Here is a 19,065-nt window from a genome sequence, read left to right on the forward strand (position 1 = left end):
AGAGTGCCAAAGGTCTAATTAATGCCCTGTTTTACATCATGAAATTCATTCCTACACTGAGAGCCGGCATAAAGTTACGTGCTGCTGAAGTTGCAGTTAACCAGCAGAAGGAATGAATTTCGTTTGAAGAGCGATGTTCCAGATTCCTGGATGCGACTCTCCGGAGTGAATGAAGCACTGTGCAGCAGAGCCTCAGCAGCCTTGAAATGAATTTTGCTGTGACCTAACAAAAACCACAGACTTGAAATTGTGATGATTCAGAAATTTTCAGCTCGCAACAGGAGTTCTTGCAAAATATTTGGGAACTGCAGGAAGCGTTTAATGGTCTCCCTATGTCAAGAAGAGGAATCCTGACCTCTTGTCTTTATGGTCCTTGTTCCTGTGAGTGATAATTTTAGAAGGAGATGATTCAGCTCAAGTGGCCTTTCTTCTAAAAGAATAGCAAGTGACCTACCCTTTCTGTACTGATTCATCTTCTCTCTTAGCCATTGGAATTTGCAGAAGGGTTACAGGGACAGACCGTGATCCCAGTCATACATGTAACCCCCACATGAGTGTGTGCAGTGAAGGAAATCAAGTCTACCCAGTGCAGAGGTTTCTCTGCAGAGCAATACAATGGAGCAACAAAAGTCAGGAGAACCTTATAAGGCCATGTGTCTTTTCTAACCAAGAGTAGAAAAGTTAGGATTTCAGCAGAAAAAAAATTTGACCAAGAACATGAATCAGAATATCCATTGCTAAAGCAAAGGTTTAGGATGTTCTTAACCCTTATCCAGGTGCAAAAACCACAGAAGTGTGGTTATAAATTCAAATTGATCTAATCCTAAGAAAGACTTCAGGTGAATCTTCCTTTCATTTCCTGTTAGCTTCAGGGACAAACTGACAGCAGGACAAAGGACTTGCATCCATTTCCCGAAATAAGTGAGAGACATCTCAGAAAGTCTAACAGCATGTAATATAATAATTGCTACATGTTTGTGTCATAATTACTGTCAGAGATTCCTTTAGAACTGAAACCAGGCTGTTAAAAATTGTGTTGAAATACGACTCCTAAGATTATTTCTGGCTGCTAATAAATGATGGCTATGTAAGAAACTAATTGGAGCATCATTGAAAATTATAGTTTTGTTTTGTGTGCTTCCAGTAATGTTTTATTAAACAAGGATCTCACATTTGTCCCTGTATTTGTGTAACTAACACCATGGAAAGCATCAGACGTAGTCACAGGCTTGCTAACACTGTTATGTCTCATTCCATTTTCAGACGGAATTCCATTTTCAGTTTTGTGTAAATATATATACTGTCCTTGAAGACCTAAGCGCGACACAAAATTACACAGACTGGACTTAAAGCAGACATAAATGAGGTCAACGTCAATCATTTAGCCTTCATGGGGAGTATACCCCATATATGAAACTTCCAAATGCTATTTTTAAAAAGTGGCTAAAAGCAGCATGCTGGAAATTGGGGGGTCATTAAAAGCAGCATCCTGCAAATGCATCTAAAAGCCTTATTTCTTAGGAGCAGGGAGTCTTCTCCTCTAATGCCTGCAGAGAGCTGACAGGTACTATGTACCTAGACCTACAGAGGTTATAAACTCCCTGGAGCACTCTTTGGCAATGTTTGCACAGCATCTAGCACCCACGGGCTCTCGCTCCACAGTGAAGGCTGCTGGTTGCTTCTTCACATCTGCTTATTCCACCGTAGCCTGTTCATTATGGATTGCCTGTACCATTACCCCCTCAATTTTAAGCACACATTTCCCCTAGCAATTTTTATTTATCATAATCCTCCTGTACTTCAAGACTCCTCATTACCCTTTCCTTTTCCATGTCAATTGAGCTTAATTAGCAGCTCGTAGCAGCAGCAGGATCTGTTCACACATTCACTGGAAAGGTATGCAGAGAAAAAGCATGGTGCAGAAGCAGCGCTATGCTGAAAATCTGACCAAAACCTATACACAGTAACTGGAAAAATTACCTAAAATTGCCTCATCATTGCACATACGTGTTTCCTAGAAGGAAAATCCTTCTTTTCCACTGTTTTTAACTCATTAATGCTTCCTTCGGAGCAGGCTAGGTAAAGTACATCCCAGCCATAAAGGGTCATACAGCCTAATTTTCTGACAATGTGCTTTTCACCTTGCTTTTATCAGAGAATTCTAGATATGTTATAAGCTGGAATTTGAGGATGACGCTTCGTATCTTAGGCCTCAGAAAAGCAGCAACACTTTCTGAAAGCAGTTCTCATTTTAAGAAACCAGTATTTGCTAGGTTATGATGTGTCCTGCTTCGAAAACTAATGCTTTCCCTCGCTATGGCCACCTTAGTTCTGAGATTATTTTGAGGGATGTGTCTGGTAACTCAAAAAAAAAGGCAGTGCAGTAGATCTAAAAATAAAAATTAGGAAAGATGGGAATTAGCTCACCACAGCTCACCTCAATTGCCAGGTCAGGTTTCAATTTCCAGTAAGTTTTCAGCAGGGAAGCCTGTGTTAATGTATCTGTGGGCATTCGTCATACAGAGGAGTAGAAACTTCTTTGGAAACGGATACCTGACATCACAACTATGTGCTTTCCTGGAACAAAGCATGTGATGGATCTGCATACTGCCTACTGAAAGAGTCTTCATCCCAAGTGAGATATTACTGCTTGCATTTCAGTAAAGTTAATACAATTGGTTTGCAGTAGGTGGAACAAGAGTTTGGTGCCCAGCTTGCTGAAGAACTCTTATAGAGACCTGTGGATGTTCAGCTTAAGATGTAAGGAAACACCATAGACTGCTTCCCGCTCATTTTTGTCTGAAGTGTTGCTTTAATAGATCAGGAACCAACAGCAGACTTTTAGCTTAACAATCCCTTTGCCAAGACAAAGTATGTGCAAGAGGCACAAAAATGGTTAGCAACATGACCTTCCCATACAATCTGAACTTAAGTGTTGGTCCAGGCACTGTACCAGATCGGGGCACACTGTGCTTTTCTTGCTAGCAGCTTCCTGCTTGAGAGCCAAAACTGAAGAGCATGATCTCTGCTTTGCAGTATTCCTTCAAACTAGGGAAGAGACACCCCAAAAGCAGCAGAGATGGCCATGGGAAAAGGACAGGAAAGAGGAGGACAAAATTTGGATACAGCAAGGTTACATTAGATCATCAGGCTGAAGATCCTGTATCCTTAAAGGTGATTACAAGCCTAGCATTTCTTTTTTCACTCGTCTTTTGTTCTCAGAATTGATTTTGGACAGTGAGAAATAAAGTCAGAGAAAGAGGCTATTAAATTTATTTTGAACGGAATGTAACTGCACCGGTTTTTTTTCCAAGTGAGGTGTGAAAGATTTTAACCTTGAGTCACCAGCAGTAGATGAAACATCACTTAGGTTTTCCCATTTCCAACCTGAACGCGTATGTTACGCCTCACCTACTCCCCTGTGCAGAACATTATTTCTCCTCAATGAAGCGGTATCAGCTTACAGGCAACAAAGGAAAAAGAAAAGTTTGTCTCTCCTCAAAAAAAAAAAAGCCATTTTGTTAAATCAAACGTTCCACAAAATGGCACGACCTCCTTCCAGCCCCCTCTCCTTGCGGGGACGGGGGCCTCCCACCCCGGCCGAGCTCCCCTCGCCCTCCCATCGCTCGCAGCCCCCACCCCGCCCCGGGGCTCGGCTCTTTGTGGCGACCGGGCCGGGTCGGGCCGGTTGCCCTCGGCGGGGCGGCGGCGGCCCCCGCCCGGCCCCCGGCGGCACCGAGGCCAATGGGCGCCAGGGCGGCGGCGGCCGCCCCCTCCCCGCACCGCCCGCCCTATATAGCGCCCGGGCGGCGCCACCGTCCCGTCTGTCGGGCTGCCTGCGAGCGGCGCCGCTGTCCGTGACCCGTGCCGTGCCGTGCCGTGCCGTGCCGTGCCGTGCCGTGCCGTGCCGTGCCGTGCCGTGCCGTGCCGTGCCATAATGCCGGGCCGCACCGTGTGGCGGCTGGCGCTGCTGGCCCTCTGCCTGGGGGTCGCGGCAGCGGGAGGTGGCGGCGGGCAGCGCCGCGGAGGCGGCAAGAGCCGGCGGCAGGCGCAGACGCAGACCACCTCCGTACCTCAGGGCACCCCCGCGCAGGGCAAGCGTGAGTACCGAGCCGGGATGGGGTCGGGCACAGCAGGGCACGGCGGGGGTCCGAGCCCCTTGTCCCCCTGGGTGACCCCCGGGTGGCTTTTTCCCTCGGGCTCGGCGGGACCCCCGCATGTGCGAGGCCGGGGCAGAGCAGCCGGTGCCCCCTTCCCGCGCTGCTCTCCCTAACTCTAAACTTTTTCTTTCTTTCCCCCCACCTCTGCTTCCTCCCTCCTTCTCCTCCTCCAACCTCCCCCCACCAGAGACCTGTTTTGACAATGGAAGATACTATCAGATAAACCAGCAGTGGGAGCGCATTTACCTGGGGAACACACTGGTCTGTACCTGCTATGGTGGAAGCAGAGGGTTTAACTGCGAAAGCAAGCCTGAACGTAAGTTGGTGGTCTCCTTTTTTTTTTCTCCCCCCCTTCTGCATCAAGACCCAAGAATGGCTTTTGATGCCGAGTAAGCCAAGCCTTGTACCGAGTTATAACTTCAGCTGAAGTCGGGTATTTAGGGTCGGTAACGGATCTCCACTCAATTACATTGAAGATCTGGCTGGGGATTTTAAGCAATGCTTTTCATTTGTGATGGGCCTGCCACCAGAACCCTGAGCCAAACATCACTCGTCTCTCTGGAGGATTGGATCTAAACGTTAATTTTGGAGCCAACCTCTTCTTTGTAATGAACTGAGCTGACTCCTGGACTCTCGCACGGGGGGAAGTTCAAATCTGGAGTCACTTTGCAGCTCTGGCTCTGTGCTCTTTGATTGCTTCACCCCAACTTTTCATAGCTGTGCGGTGTCGTCAGCTTGTTTAAAAGTATTTCAGCTTACAACTTTCCACAGCCCCCTAGCCGTCCTGTGAGCTTGCCATAATTGAGTGTAAAATGAGATTGTTTAGTCTTCTGCAGAAGAAAGTTTGGGGAACAGAAAGAACTTTAAATGCAAACTCTACTGGAAGATGCATCTTTCTGGGATACAGTGTAGCTTAGGTAATTGGATGCGATCTGTCTGTATTTATTGGTCTGAAGCCACTGGTTTGCCATAACTCCTTTATGTTGCTCTGGAGATATGAGGAAAAAAAAAAAACCTGATTCCTGGCTGTTGGTGTTCATGTAAGACAGATGGGAGTGTCCCAGCAATCTGTTTTGCAAGGCTTGTGTGCTGCCTGCCTCAGGGCTAGAGTATTTTAAGGGAGTATTCAGTCACCTTACTCCTCCATAAAAAGGGGGTTTAATCTGGCTTTTCTTCCTCTGCAGGAATTCCTGAGTTTTAGAGTTTCAAAGTCCAAAGTAACTTTGTCTGTCCAGTAGTGAAGAAGGTTGTTCTGTTGCAGATCTCAAGTCTGGTGGCAGCACTGACATAACCGTTCTGTAATCACTTACTCATGTGCGAGTGTGAACAATTGACAAGTTAGGGCTGTTGACTTCGATGGGACTGCTGTAGAATTTGGGATTAATATACTCAATTTTTTGCCAGGTCAGAATGAGGAGAGTTAGCGTGACAAAGCACACAGCTTCCAGGGGATGTTTGCTCCCTCCTGTCTTCTGTACTGTTGTGCTTCAGACAGCTGGGATTGATCTTTTCAGAGCATGGGTGTCCATGTGCCGTGCCAAACTTCTGGCTTACGGGGGGAGGGAAGCTGGGTTTATTCAGCATCACAGAGACCTTGAGGGGGGACAGATGTCACCCAGCTTCCTCTCTGCTGTTCCATCCCAGGAAGAAAGGAGACTGATAGCATTTTTCTCCAGGAAAAAAAGCATAATGTGTGAGGAGGCGAGGAACTTGTGTTTCTGTTGACTGCACATGTTATTGGCATGGTTACATGAAGTTGATTTTTTTTTTTTTTTTTTCCCCCTCATAGCTTAAGAGACTTGAAGGGGGGACAGATGTCACCCAGCTTCCTCTCTGCTGTTCCATCCCAGGAAGAAAGGAGACTGATAGCATTTTTCTCCAGGAAAAAAAGCATAATGTGTGAGGAGGCGAGGAACTTGTGTTTCTGTTGACTGCACATGTTATTGGCATGGTTACATGAAGTTGTTTTTTTTTTTTTTTTTTTCCCCCTCATAGCTGAAGAGACTTGCTTTGACAAATACACTGGATCCACTTACCGAGTAGGGGAGACGTACGAGCGCCCCAAGGACTCCATGATCTGGGACTGTACTTGCATTGGAGCTGGACGTGGGAGAATCAGCTGCACCATTGCCAGTATGTAACCAAGAGCCTATTACTACAGCTATTGTTCCTTAGTGTCATATTTTCCAGAGCAATTTACATAATATTCCCAATGGCCATTAGCTAGAGTTGGGGGGTGGTTTAATCCAAAGCCCGTTAAAATCTTGGAATTGAAAGTCCTTGCCCCATGTATGTACATTTGCACAACCAAATTCCTCTTATTTAAGAGGTAAAGTGCTATGCATAAAATCATAGGCCAAAAATTACTGTTAGTGTCCAGCCATACAGGTTAGTACATTTGCTGTATACAAGAGTGTGTTACACCTTCACATGCACGTTTATATGAAAGAGGGCTTTTTACTGGAAAAAAAGTGAGGATCTGCTCTGCAGCTAGTGAGTCAGAATAACACCATCAGCATTAACAGGACTATTCTGAATAAATAATAAATAAATATCACACAAGAGCCAGTCCCCCTGTCCTCCAAAAACATCATGCCAACATTTGTCCCTGAAGGAGCTGGGATTTAGTATCCAAATACAAGCTCAATGTGTTTCTGCAACTCCTTTTTTGCCAGCCTGACCCATACTTTCCTCTTGTTCCTCCCTCTCTTCCCTTGGTCCTTTTTCCCTAGCTCTCCCTTTCATGTCTCTGTCTGGAAATCCTTTCCTTATTGAGTCACTGAATTGTTCACAATTTCCCTTCAGTTCATAATTCGACTTTCTGTGAGCACAGATGAAGATCACTGTGTCAGGACTTTTAGGCTGAGATTTCAAAGTCCCTGAGGCACCTTTTGAGTAAAGTCTTGTTCTTAGAAGAATCTGGTTTCTTATTTAAGACACACATGCTGATGCTAGTAGCATTGCCACAGAAGACTCGGAAGCCAGCCATTGTTAGAGCATGGAAAAACCCAAAAAAGTATTGAATCTAAGCAGTAGACCTGAAGCCCTTCTGAATTTAATGGCATTTTATTGGGCAGGGATGATAAGTGTTGTAAGAAAAGAAAGAGTCAGTGAGGAAATTGCAAACATAAGAGCAGTTTCATTTCCTCATCAGCCTGGTTTAGAGCTCACTGGAGAGTCTCACTGACTGCAACTGGCTTTGAATCAATCTTCCCAACTCTTAGATTCCCTGCTTTCATAAATGAGCCAACAAAACATTTTAGTAGCTTCTAATAAATGACCGGATGTGTGTTTCTTCTTTTTTTCTTGGAAGATGACCCTGTGTTTGCAAACTGCCCCTCGCCATGTTTCCCTCCCTGAGCCTGGGTGAAGCTGGGGGGTGCAGGCTGCCTCAGGGCTGTGGGGCATGGGTGGGCTGGGAATGTGCCTTTCTAGGGCAGAGTTTCCAAACCCAAGAGGACAAATGTTCCACCAAGGTCTCACACAAAGCACCTCCTTATTCTCCCTGAGCTGGCCTGGCCACCATGTCCCTCATACTATATAGGGACAGCCACAGGGAGGTCTGTGGCGCCACCTCAGAACAAAATGGCGGCAAACCTTCCCCTCAGCAGCCCTCAGGCTGTGAGGGGGGCCAGAGGGAGAAACAGCCCCTCCCAGGACCCTGGTGTTCTCCTTGGGACCCCAGGGGCACCAGTTGGGTCTCAGTTGTGGTGTGAAACCTGGAGGGGGTTAGCTGAGGAAAGAGGACAGAGCCTCAGAAAATGTTGGGTGCCATTTTGTGGGCTGGAGGAGGCGGCGGCCATGACCTTGCCCCACTCCTCCTTGTTGCCCCCCACACTTCCCCTAGCTGACCCCCCTTCGCCCCTGGCCGGGTGGCCCTTACCTTGTCCCCACGATAACTGTCCTTGGTGTGGTCCCTTCACCTCAGCTCCCTTCTCTATCCCGCTGCAGATCGCTGCCATGAAGGTGGCCAGTCCTACAAGATCGGCGATACCTGGCGCCGGCCCCACGAGACTGGCGGCTACATGCTGGAGTGCGTGTGCCTGGGCAACGGGAAGGGCGAGTGGACCTGCAAACCTGTGGGTAGGTAGCAGCAGCTCCCTCCTTCTTCCCCAGCTTGGTCATGGTGTATGGCCTCTTCCTCCTCATCTTCCCTGAAGCGTCCCCGTCTGGGGTAGCCCAGTGTGGACTCTTTAACACTTTTTCGTCTTCCAGCTGAACGATGCTATGACAACACGGCCGGGACGTCTTACGTGGTTGGCGAGACCTGGGAGAAACCTTACCAGGGCTGGATGATGGTGGACTGCACCTGCCTGGGGGAAGGCAGCGGCCGTATCACCTGCACCTCCAGAAGTAAGTGCTGGCCCGGCGCCTGCCGGCTGCTCTGTTTTATTTCTCTTACTTATTTTTCACAAAGAAAAGGCATTCATTTTTCTGCCCTGTTGTAAGTGGTGGTAGTTTTAGCGGGGGGCGGCCGTCTCCTGAGAAGAGGTGGGACGCAGACACCTCTGAGGCGTTTGCGCCTCCCGGATGCCGTTTGCCATCTGGGGAAGAGTTGGAGATCTGTGCCGGTGACAAGAGTAGCTGGATTATTTGGGGTTTCAACCTGATTTAGAGAGAAAGGTTTAAAGAAGTCAACGGGCCAGCTGAGTCACAGTCAGGCATCTCCCAGGAAGTCAGAGGAATTGCTTGGTCTGCAAGATCACAGAGAGTTTGGCCTAATATCTCCATTCCTGTTTGGTTTTTTTAGGTTTTTGTGCCTCTTTTTTTTTTTTTTAAGAGGCCTCCTGAGGGAGAATTAGGTGCTTTTAAAGAGAAATAATTACCTGCTCCAACAGCAGTATCTGCCATATTAAAATGTTGTCTTCTTTTTTCTCCTTATTACTGTTCAATATATATATATTAGCTAAAACAAGGTTTGTTTGTCTGCTCCTCCTTCTTGCTTGCTAGTTTTTCCCGCCATTTTGTCTTCAGTGTAAACACACTTCACCAGTGCAGGTGACTTTTTTTTTATTTTATTTTTACATCACTGAAGGACATTACCGTAAATATTCCGTTTTATTTGTATTTGCAAAGCAAACAGGGCTTTTAAAAATCCAAAATCTTGCTTGTTTACCTACCTTCTGTTCCAATTTTGTTAGGAGCAAGCTCTGTTGTGGAGCTATCTGTGGTTTATACCAGTTGCCTCAAGAAAATTTAACTTTGTACCTTACACCTTTGTTATGCAAGGTTTGAGAAACTCTTCTGTAGCCTTTAAATTGCCTCATATTCAGTTGCCTCAGGGCACACAGATAATGACTTTCTGCTGATATAAACAGCAGACCTGTAAAGAACTGAAACACAAGGAGGGTTGCAATTAAAACTGAAGATCTGGAGAGATCTGCTCAAGGAATAAGCTGTAAAAATCAAACCAGCCTTGACAATATTAAGTCTGTTAAAAACACATGGGGAAAAGTCATTAACTGTCAAATAGGAATGAATAAAACAGAATGTGGTGTTTGTGAATTTTGGAGGAGTTTCTATTATTAATAAAAATGATTTGGCAGTATCTTTCCTCCCATAACTCAGGTGTTGTTGTATCATAGGGGAAATTACAATAAAATGACCTGTTCGTTCTTCATTTTGTTTTTCAAATGTAATTGAACAGGGAAATTCAAATCTGTGCATGTAAAATGATAGCTGTGGCCCACAAATTGGCATTATGCTTCACTATGTGCTGCAGTTTTATATCTTTTATTGCTGGTGTTTTCCAGAATCACAGCTGATTTCTTGGGGGACATTTCAGCTTTTCATTTTCTAACCTGAGAATCTGAGTGTCTATAAGACAGGTTTTTTTCACATTCGCCAAATTACATTATGAATACTTCACCAATTTACCACTTTTCTGGCCAATACTCAGTTTTTAGTCATTTTAACTACTAGGAATTAGTAATGTGTTTTCCATATTCATATCCTATCCTGTGTGCTCTTTCGGTGGCAATGTGGTATGATGCATATGTCCTTCCAAAGTGCTTCATAAATCCATGTTCATTGATCCATGGTTATATTTGAGCCCTCAAGTTGCCCTTGAATGAGAAGGTAAAATGTTGTAATGGAAGAAGACCTAGTTAATCCATGTGGATCTGGCACCCAGACAAAAGTGGTTTGTTACACTGTCCTTTGAACCCATTTACTCAATTCATCAGGGGCTGTGGGTTATTAATGACAACAGGGAGATTTAGAAAGTCTAATATTCCTTGTATGACATGAGCAGCTTATATTAATTTTACTGGGCTTCACGCACACTTCTTTTGGAAGAAATGGAATTTAACGTATTGCTCTCAAACAGGTTTTAGTTTCTTCCAGCTGAAAGAGAGCCCTGAACTTGAACTGTGCCCTGTGTATAGTATGAAATGACCCAGCTTGAAAGACTTCTGCTTAAAAAAAACCCAAAAAACAAACAAAAAAACCCCAAAACCCCCCAAAACAAACAAAAAAACCCCAGAAACCCAGATATTAAAACAAGTTTAAACTTTAGAGGCGTGTGCTAGACAGAATGATCTTAAAATAGGTGTAAAAAGTAACAAGCAGGAATTTTTTTCAATCTAGAATGTGCTTTTTCACATTGATTTTGAACATAGCTTTCCATGTTCACACAGGGAATGTTATGCTGCTGGTTTTGACAATGGCTATAAAGTGAAATCACAGTTCTGGAAATAAATGTGAATTTTACCCTAGAATAAAGCGTCAGGATTTTTAGATGCTCTCAGCCTCTGTGGTTTAATGAAGGCTTTAGTGCATATAGGACTTGTAATAGCAGGCTGCAGAAAATGAGGTGGGCTCTCAATAAAGGCTTTAAACTTTTAGTTCGTTTCATAGTGTTGGTGGCTCAGTGCTATAAATTGCATGGTGAAGCCATCCAATGCAGAAATGGCTGACAGTCTTGTTCCACATACAGATAGGTGCAATGACCACGACACCAAGACTTCCTACAGAATTGGAGACACCTGGAGCAAGAAGGATAACCGTGGAAACCTGCTTCAGTGCATCTGTACTGGTAATGGCAGAGGTGAATGGAAATGTGAAAGACACACGTCCCTACATACGACTAGCACTGGTAAGTGGGGCATCATAGTGTGTCAGGAAGGGGAAGGGACAAGGGATGGCACATTTTGAATGGCTGGGGGCTTGGTGCTGAATTGTGCCATCCTAATTTAGGCATCTAGGAGTCTTATCAGGGAAGGATGGTCAGCAAAGAGGACCAGAGTTCAGGCGACGCTCCTTGTTTGTGCATTTGTAGATAAGGTTAATTTATACCTTGTTTCCGTGCAGAAATGAGGCTTGCACATACAGATGTGATTGCCTGCACAATCACAGTGCAGTAAATCACAGCTAGACCCGTGCACCCACAGGAACTATCTACTAGCTTTGTTTTGGAAGCATGGCACTTCAAGTCGGTATTTGAGCTTTATGTATTTGCCTCAGGGTAACTTGATTGAAATGTCCTTAATTTAAACTCCACTGAGACCATCTGGTTTCTTTGACAAGATAAATACACCTACTAATGGTTGTGCTTTAAAAAACAGAGATGTCAAGGAATGTATGCAATGCTGTTTAATACACGTACATGAGATAGTTTGTAATTTTGGTATGAAATATTACCTGGTTTATAGGTAGCACATATTTTTTGCCCAAGGTTTGTTAAAGTCTTCAGCTTCTGAATTCTTTTTTGCCGTTTCAAGCATCTAGGTTTCCTTCTGGTGAATGCAATGTAAAACTCTGGTTTCCTGAAGTACCTACACTGTTGTTTTTTTTCTTGGTAAATGACCTTTAACAGTTCAGTGCCAGCAGGTCAACTTCAAACTCTCAGAAAGTCTAAACTTCAAAATGCACAAAGCTTCGAGGGTGCCAGTATTGTGTTTCCATTAATATTTCTCCTGTTTCAGCAGAGCTAAATTTGTGGAGATTCCTATGGGAATCATTAGCAAAAATTTCCATAATGTACACAACAAGCCTCTTTGTCTTTCAGTATTATTCCAAATGATAATGGAACCAACCCTTTGATTCAAAGTTTAAAAATTCCAACGTAAATGAACCCATTTGTGTTTTATTTTTAATGAAAAATTCAAAATTAATCCTTTTTGCCTTCTCTCTTTACTTCCTTGGTATTTTTAAATTGTCTTGTCACTTTTTATTCTACATTTTCAACTAAAAATTTAAAAAAAAAAATTGTTTTTAAATAATTCCTGTGGAAAGAAGTTGATGCTCTTAAGAAAAATTTAAAAAAAAATAAATTGTTTTTAAACAATTCCTGTGGAAAGAAGTTGATGCTCTTAATCTTTTCTAAAGCCACTCTGCAGTGGTAGAAACCAGAGGCTATCATTAGCAGAACTGGGAGTTGTTCTTTTAATTTTGAAGTTTGCTAAGTGGAATAATTCTATCTAGAGAAGATAGGAGAGTTGTGCCTTCGATCTGATGGGGTGCCTAAGGTTTTATTATCTCGGCATGTAATTGAAACATTCTTGTTCTTTACCTTTCCACGTAACATCTCACTTCTCTCCCTTGTTCTGCTGCAGGATCTGGCTCTCCTAGCTTCACAAATGTGCAGACTGCACTGTACCAGCCCCAGCCTCAACAGCCCCAGCCTCAGCCCTATGGGCAGTGCATAACTGATAACGGAGTGGTGTACTCTGTGGGTATGCAGTGGCTCAAGACACAGGGCAGCCAGCAGATGCTTTGTACCTGCCTGGGCAACGGAGTCAGCTGCCAGGAAATAGGTATGAGTTTGTGTTTAGTGCCTGTTCAGTCCAGTGAGATCTTTGAGACTGCCCCGTGGTTTAATTTCAAAGTAGAACCCTCTGTGTGTGTATCAGAAATGTCTGCTGAAGATGTATTGGAGAAAGGTGCAAGGGGTGAAGAAACAGTTGGTTTTGAAGCCTGGTTCTGTAGGGCAGGAACGTTTCCCAGTGAGTTATATATAACCTGCTGAGGGAAAACAAAGCCCTTGGGGAGGAGCATTAATAACTTTATTCAAACCAAGCTGCAATAATATATGTTTGGAAAAGAACATAAAAGAATGACACAGCTGCAGGGCTGAGTTGTATGTTGGTGTGTGTTGGCCCAGGTCCATGGCAGTCAGTGTGGGTTCACATCAGGCAGTGATTTGGCCCAGAGGCTCTATTGCTGTTTTAGAGCCCTAAGATTTGGGAATCGCTTCAAGCCGGAGTCTAATGCTGTGATTTGCTTGTTTTAAAGCTGTGACCCAAACATATGGTGGCAATTCTGATGGAGAAGCTTGTGTTCTGCCTTTCACCTACGACGGGAGGACTTTCTATTCCTGCACCACCGAAGGCCGCACAGATGGGCACCTCTGGTGCAGCACCACTTCCAACTTCGAGCAGGACAGGAGATACTCCTTCTGTACTGAGCAGAATGGTGAGTTCTTCTCAGAGGATCTTCACATGCCCATTACCCTCATGCACAGAGGGAGGAAGGAGCTGAGAACATAGGGACAGGCTGCTGGAATGATAGTCTGGAACTCTAGGCATGCCTCAGCAGCAAGGCAGTCCTGTGAATGGAGGGGTGCCTGGAGTCAGGGCACTTTTGTGATCTTGGCATCTTTGGAGGGTGCTTAGGGTGATACAGGTGTAGGATGGGGCTTTGGGTCCTGTTCTCTCTCCTGTGAGCTGACCTTCGAACGGGAGTATCTCATCAGCATGGAGCTTTGGCCCAAAGGATGCTTAGAATTTGCCTTTGCTTGGCTGAATTGCTAGAGCAATGCCCATATTAGGCTGCGCAGAGGAGGATCTCCATGGAGTACAGTTTGTGCAGTCCTCTCTCATTCCCCCCAGCCTGACTATCTAGCCAGGCTGCCATATATAGCAGTAATCTTCATGTGGTTTGTGATCACTGATCAAGAGCTGGTGCATGACTCATGTGGCAGTGTTCCCTCTCGTCCGTGGATGGTCAAGTGTTTTCTTCACAGCACAAATCTACCTGTGTGGTTGCATTTCCTGGAAAGCCCATCAGACACCCATGGAACAGCATCCAGGCAGCTTCTCTGGGACCTGACCTTGGAGAAAATTTTTCATGTTCCCACACAAAAATACTTCTTACTCTTTTTTTTTTTCTCTGTTTTACTTCAGTTATTTTTTCTGATTTTCTCTGCAGCACATACAATATTCTTTCTTTTTTTAAAAAAACCCTCAACATAGAACTAAAAAATCCCACTGTCCCTGTCCACATGCATTCTTGTTTTCATGAGGCTTCTTGTGATATATTGTGGGGAGTGAGAAATACCAATCTAGAAAAACTTCAACAAATGCCTCTGTGTTCTCCATTATTTGTAAAGCGCAGTTGCTCAAGAGGTGAGTAGTTCAGGTAGATTACAGCCCTCTTTATACTGCTGCTGCTTGCAAAACATGAAGCTTCCAACCTGCAGGGAGGTTTTGACTTGTCCTGTTGGACACGATGGAATTGTAACCCTTTCCTGAGGACCAAGGCTTTACTTGAAGCCAAAAGGGACAATTGGGTAACAGCCTCAGTGAGATAATACAGGTGTGCTGAGAAGAGGGGGTTTATTTGATTTGGCACAAAAGTGTCTGGGAAGCCACTTCCCAAGCCCAGTAAGCTTTTTGGTTTTCCCTATTCCCCAGGAATTCCCCATGGCTGGCTCTGGAACTCTTTCCACAGCAATGTTTGAACTGAATTGACCTCGTGCGAGGCTTATGTTTCCACATCTGAATTAATTAAAGCCAAGAAAAGAGGCCTGTGGATAATATACAGGGGTACACGTGGGAAAAAAATACTGCTAGTGGTTTGTTTTTCAAGCTCTTCCATGCATGCTGGGGGAGAATGCAGGCTTCATTTGCATCTGTTTTCTTTTTACTTCTCTACAGTTTTGGTCCAGACACGTGGTGGCAATTCCAATGGCGCTCTGTGCCACTTCCCCTTCCTGTATAACAACCGCAACTACACCGACTGTACTTCGGAGGGACGCAGAGACAACATGAAGTGGTGTGGAACCACTGAGAACTATGATGCTGACCAGAAATTTGGTTTCTGCCCTATGGCTGGTAAGGCTGAGAACCATAAAAGGATTATGGAATATCTCTAAGTGGTTCTTTGAGCTGGAAAGTAAAGAGCTGTCGGTTGTTGGTCAGTTATTGATGACTGCCAGCGAGCTGCGCCCCAGCCCAAAATACTTTAAGGCATTTCTGAAGTTTTGTTTTGTCATTTTTTGTCAGGGGAAGGCAATTTTCATTACTCCTTTGCTACAAGGCAGTGGTAGGCACGCTTCTCAGATGGTGCAAATGCTCTAAACCCTCAAGGTCTTGTTAATTCTGGTCGCATAAAATACCCTCTTACTTTCTCCTCAACCAGCCCATGAAGAAATCATTAAAATGTTAAAATACCCTCTTACTTTCTCCTCAACCAGCCCATGAAGAAATCTGCACAACCAACGATGGTGTCATGTATCGTGTTGGGGACCAGTGGGATAAACAACATGACATGGGCCACATGATGAGATGCACTTGCGTGGGGAATGGCCGTGGAGAATGGACTTGCATTGCCTATTCCCAGCTTAGAGGTACTGAGTTCCACGTTGATGTCACCACTTCAGTTTAAGCATTTAGGGGGTGGGAGAAATTTGGTTTCTTTTCCATCATTGTGAGTTCAAATCCAGGGTCAAGAACTGTGTATTATCAAGCTTTTCTTTGGAGTAGAAAGGGAATCAGAGGGACTACCTGAAGTTCCTGTGTTGTGTACATGCTGGAAATGTACTATTTCAGCCTCTGCAGGCTAGCAAGCAGGAGAAAAACTTGATGAGCTTTATCAGGAGGTATCCCTACCTCCTTTTGTCTACTTTTAGGCTCAGTGTGCTGTGACTTTACAGTGAGCTCAGCAAAGGCACCTCCCCCACTCGAGAACAGACTAAATTCCAGACTAGTCTGAAGTTTGATTGCAGAGCCGTCTTGTTTTATTGTCCTGCAGTGAAATTTTCAATTCCTTTGTGCTGGATTAGCCCTTTGCTGGCTAATCTATACGAAAAGTTGGCAGGACAGCACGAAGATTACTCTTATTTATTTACTTATTTATATGAGTGGTCCAAGTGGAGAAGTGCTTAAGCAATACCAAAAAAAGAAGACTTAAAAGCACAGACATTTGATCATTCTACAGCTAGCTCACAGCATTGGCTTCGTGTCTGGAAAAGGCAGGGGGGTTGCTGTCAAGCAGCCAAGAAAGGACTCTTAACACCAGTGCTGAAATGGGACATAATTTATAGGGAAAGGCTCACTCAAGGGCTTTGGGATGGGGTTTTTTTAAATGCGTTTCCTTCAGAACAGTGAGAAATGCACTGCTGAAAGTTCTGGTCTGTGAAACTCCTTTTTCCACAGGCACAGCTAGTTCTCTGCAGTTTCGTTCTGGAGCTCAAGTGGTTCTTTCTTGTTGGGGGGTGCTTTGCTTTTTCAAAAGGCAAAGGTTATCCAAAAGTAGAGAGGCAGCCAGAGGAGGGTCCGTAGTGCCTCTAGGAGGGTCTGAGCACTGCTTGCTTTGTCCTGCCGTGTGGGAAAGTACGGTGGGGAATGAAGGCCTGGGATTAACTGAGTCACTTCCCCAAGGACAGATGGTCTGTGATTGACTCCGGAACTGAACTTGGGTCTCTTGGGTCCCGGTTAACAAAACAACATGCTTCTGGGGTGGTTTTCTTGTTTGTTTTGTCTTTCTGCTCCTGACTGTGATTAGGCTGGCGTTAGGAATTCTGGGCCAGATGACAGATTGACATATCGCTGTTGAACCTAATGGCCTAATACCATTGCACTTAGGCGTGGGATCTGGTTACTGGGGTTTGAGGCAGTGGTAGATTAGTAGGTACCAGTAGCATCTTCTATGTATAATAGATTTGCTCCTGGTTTTAGATTACTACAAAGTGTAGCAGAGATACCTGGCAGAATAACAGTAGGTACCAGTAGCATCTTCTACGTGTAATAGATTTGCTCCTGTTTTTAGATTACTACAAAGTGTAGCAGAGATACCTGGCAGAATAACATCTTGGGGATGTTTGTACCTCTTCATGGTATCTTTATGAATTTGAATTAGCCCTTTTCTCCACATGTAGTTTTCATGATTTCAGACAGTGCCAACCGAGGTATTCCAGTCTAGAGCTTCCTAAGAGGAAGTAGTGAAAGAGTTAGTGTGCTATTTTAGATTTTCTTTCACATGCAGAATATGTCACAAGGAAGAGCCGGGTGGTTCTGTAGTTTGAGGAATGCATAGAGCTTTGGACTGCATCCTACAGACCTCTTTTCTGCAAGTGTTGCTTATTTAAGCATTGCTGATAAATGAACTCGGGAGCAGTGATACGGCTGCAGGGCTCATCTGTGATGATCACAGATACTGGGAGGGCTCCCTTTTGTATGAATGGAGCTCGTCACGCTCAGTCTCTGTGAGCTGATGGAGAGGAGGGAAGAATGGGCCGAGCAGAAGGATTTTGTCTTAACTTTTAGAGCTGTTGCTGACAGAAGTGTGTCTGCTCTTTCTCAAACAGACCAGTGCATTGTGGACGGTATCACCTATGATGTGAACCAGACCTTCCACAAGCGTCACGACGAGGGGCACATGCTGAACTGCACATGCTTTGGCCAGGGCAGGGGGAGATGGAAATGTGATCCTGTTGGTAAGTCACCAGCTGTTCTCGCTTGCTAAACACACTCCGTGGCTGTGCAGGAACTGGTTTATGGTCTGCTGAAACTGGTGTGTGAATTTGGACCTGCTCTTTCCCCACTTTCTTCCCTGAACTGCACAGCTGCAAAAGTAGAAGTAACTCTGGGTTTGCTGGAGGGTAAGTAAAGTTGTAAGGAGATAAGCTTGGGTTATCAGACATGCCACAGAAGTTGATGTTGATGATGATGCAGTAGTAATAGATTGTGGCAACATACTTCTTAAAATGTTGTGGTAATAGAGCATATTAGCCCCAGGCTGGGGTTATTTGGCTGAGTTCTGAGGGCTCTCAGACTGAAAGCTGATAATATGCAGCTAGGTACTGATGGTAGGATCAGTTTTGTTTCCTTTCTCTATCTTCAAATCTTTAGGTCTCCTCACTGAACTGAGAAAGGAGCACCAGCGTATATATTAACTTACCTTGGACTAAATAGATTTTTTTGGCTGCCCTTTGTTCTGGCAAAGAGAGAAAGCTCAGGATGAGAACATGTGTTAATAGCACTCTGGAGGTTAGCTAAAACCATCATGATTCTCGGCAGGAATGAGGAGATTTCATCTCTCCTGCATCCTCCCCTTCCCTAGCGAACCTTGATTGGCAGATAAGACCTGGCTGTTTGGTTTGCAATTACTAAATCCAAGAGAACTTCGAACTATTGCCAAGAAAATCTATTAGAAAGTACTAGTGGTTAAGTTCTGCTTTATTTACAGTAATATCTGTACAGGTTTACTGGAGGAACTTGGATTGTAAAGCTCCTGAAAATTACTACTCTGAAAGAAGGGGAGGGGGGGATGATTTCAGCTGTGTGTAAAGGTGCAATCGGTTTAATTTTGGGCTCTTTCTAAAAAAGGCTCCTGTTTATCCAAGCAAGCATAATGCTAGTTCCCACTGAAAATTTCCATTGAGCCAGAAAACAGGCTAGAAAGTGTACCAAAGCACTGGTACTATGTTGTATTTGCACTGGCTAAGCTGATTTCAGGATTTGGTCCATCCTCCTTTGGTTTATACAATGGTAAATCTGGAAAGACTCTGCTGAAAATTAATGGGTCACTTTGGACTTGTAAAGCATACCTGAATTCTGCTGAAGACAGTAGGAATTTTGCCATTGATTTCCTTGAGAGCAGCACGGTTTAGTTTTGGATGAGAGATGAACTTAGTTGACTGGAGCAGAATTGGGCTCCGCAATAGATAGTTCAAAATAAATCC

The 19,065-nt window shown here is 44.6% G+C and overlaps 1 protein-coding gene across 5 annotated transcripts in view; it reads left to right on the top strand.

Moving 5' to 3' along the window:
* The first annotated feature begins 3,846 nt into the window (after positions 1-3,846).
* Positions 3,847-19,065, top strand: part of FN1 (fibronectin 1) — a 61,425-nt gene continuing 46,206 nt past the window's right edge. For 2 of the 5 annotated variants that reach the window (XM_014951967.1, XM_014951968.1), the window contains exons 1-11: positions 3,849-4,100; positions 4,348-4,476; positions 6,156-6,293; positions 8,112-8,243; positions 8,376-8,513; positions 11,098-11,256; positions 12,716-12,916; positions 13,395-13,574; positions 15,038-15,214; positions 15,577-15,729; positions 17,689-17,817. In XM_014951967.1, coding sequence (XP_014807453.1) covers positions 3,938-4,100; positions 4,348-4,476; positions 6,156-6,293; positions 8,112-8,243; positions 8,376-8,513; positions 11,098-11,256; positions 12,716-12,916; positions 13,395-13,574; positions 15,038-15,214; positions 15,577-15,729; positions 17,689-17,817 — 1,699 coding nt within the window. In that variant the 5' untranslated portion in view covers positions 3,849-3,937. Of the gene's footprint in view, positions 4,101-4,347; positions 4,477-6,155; positions 6,294-8,111; positions 8,244-8,375; positions 8,514-11,097; positions 11,257-12,715; positions 12,917-13,394; positions 13,575-15,037; positions 15,215-15,576; positions 15,730-17,688; positions 17,818-19,065 lie in introns of all 5 variants that reach the window. The other 3 variants (XM_014951966.1, XM_014951965.1, XM_014951969.1) reach the window with 3 other exon arrangements.

The sequence above is a fragment of the Calidris pugnax genome, unplaced genomic scaffold, assembly GCF_001431845.1.
Source record: "Calidris pugnax isolate Ruff unplaced genomic scaffold, ASM143184v1 scaffold179, whole genome shotgun sequence".
Lineage (NCBI taxonomy): Eukaryota > Metazoa > Chordata > Aves > Charadriiformes > Scolopacidae > Calidris > Calidris pugnax.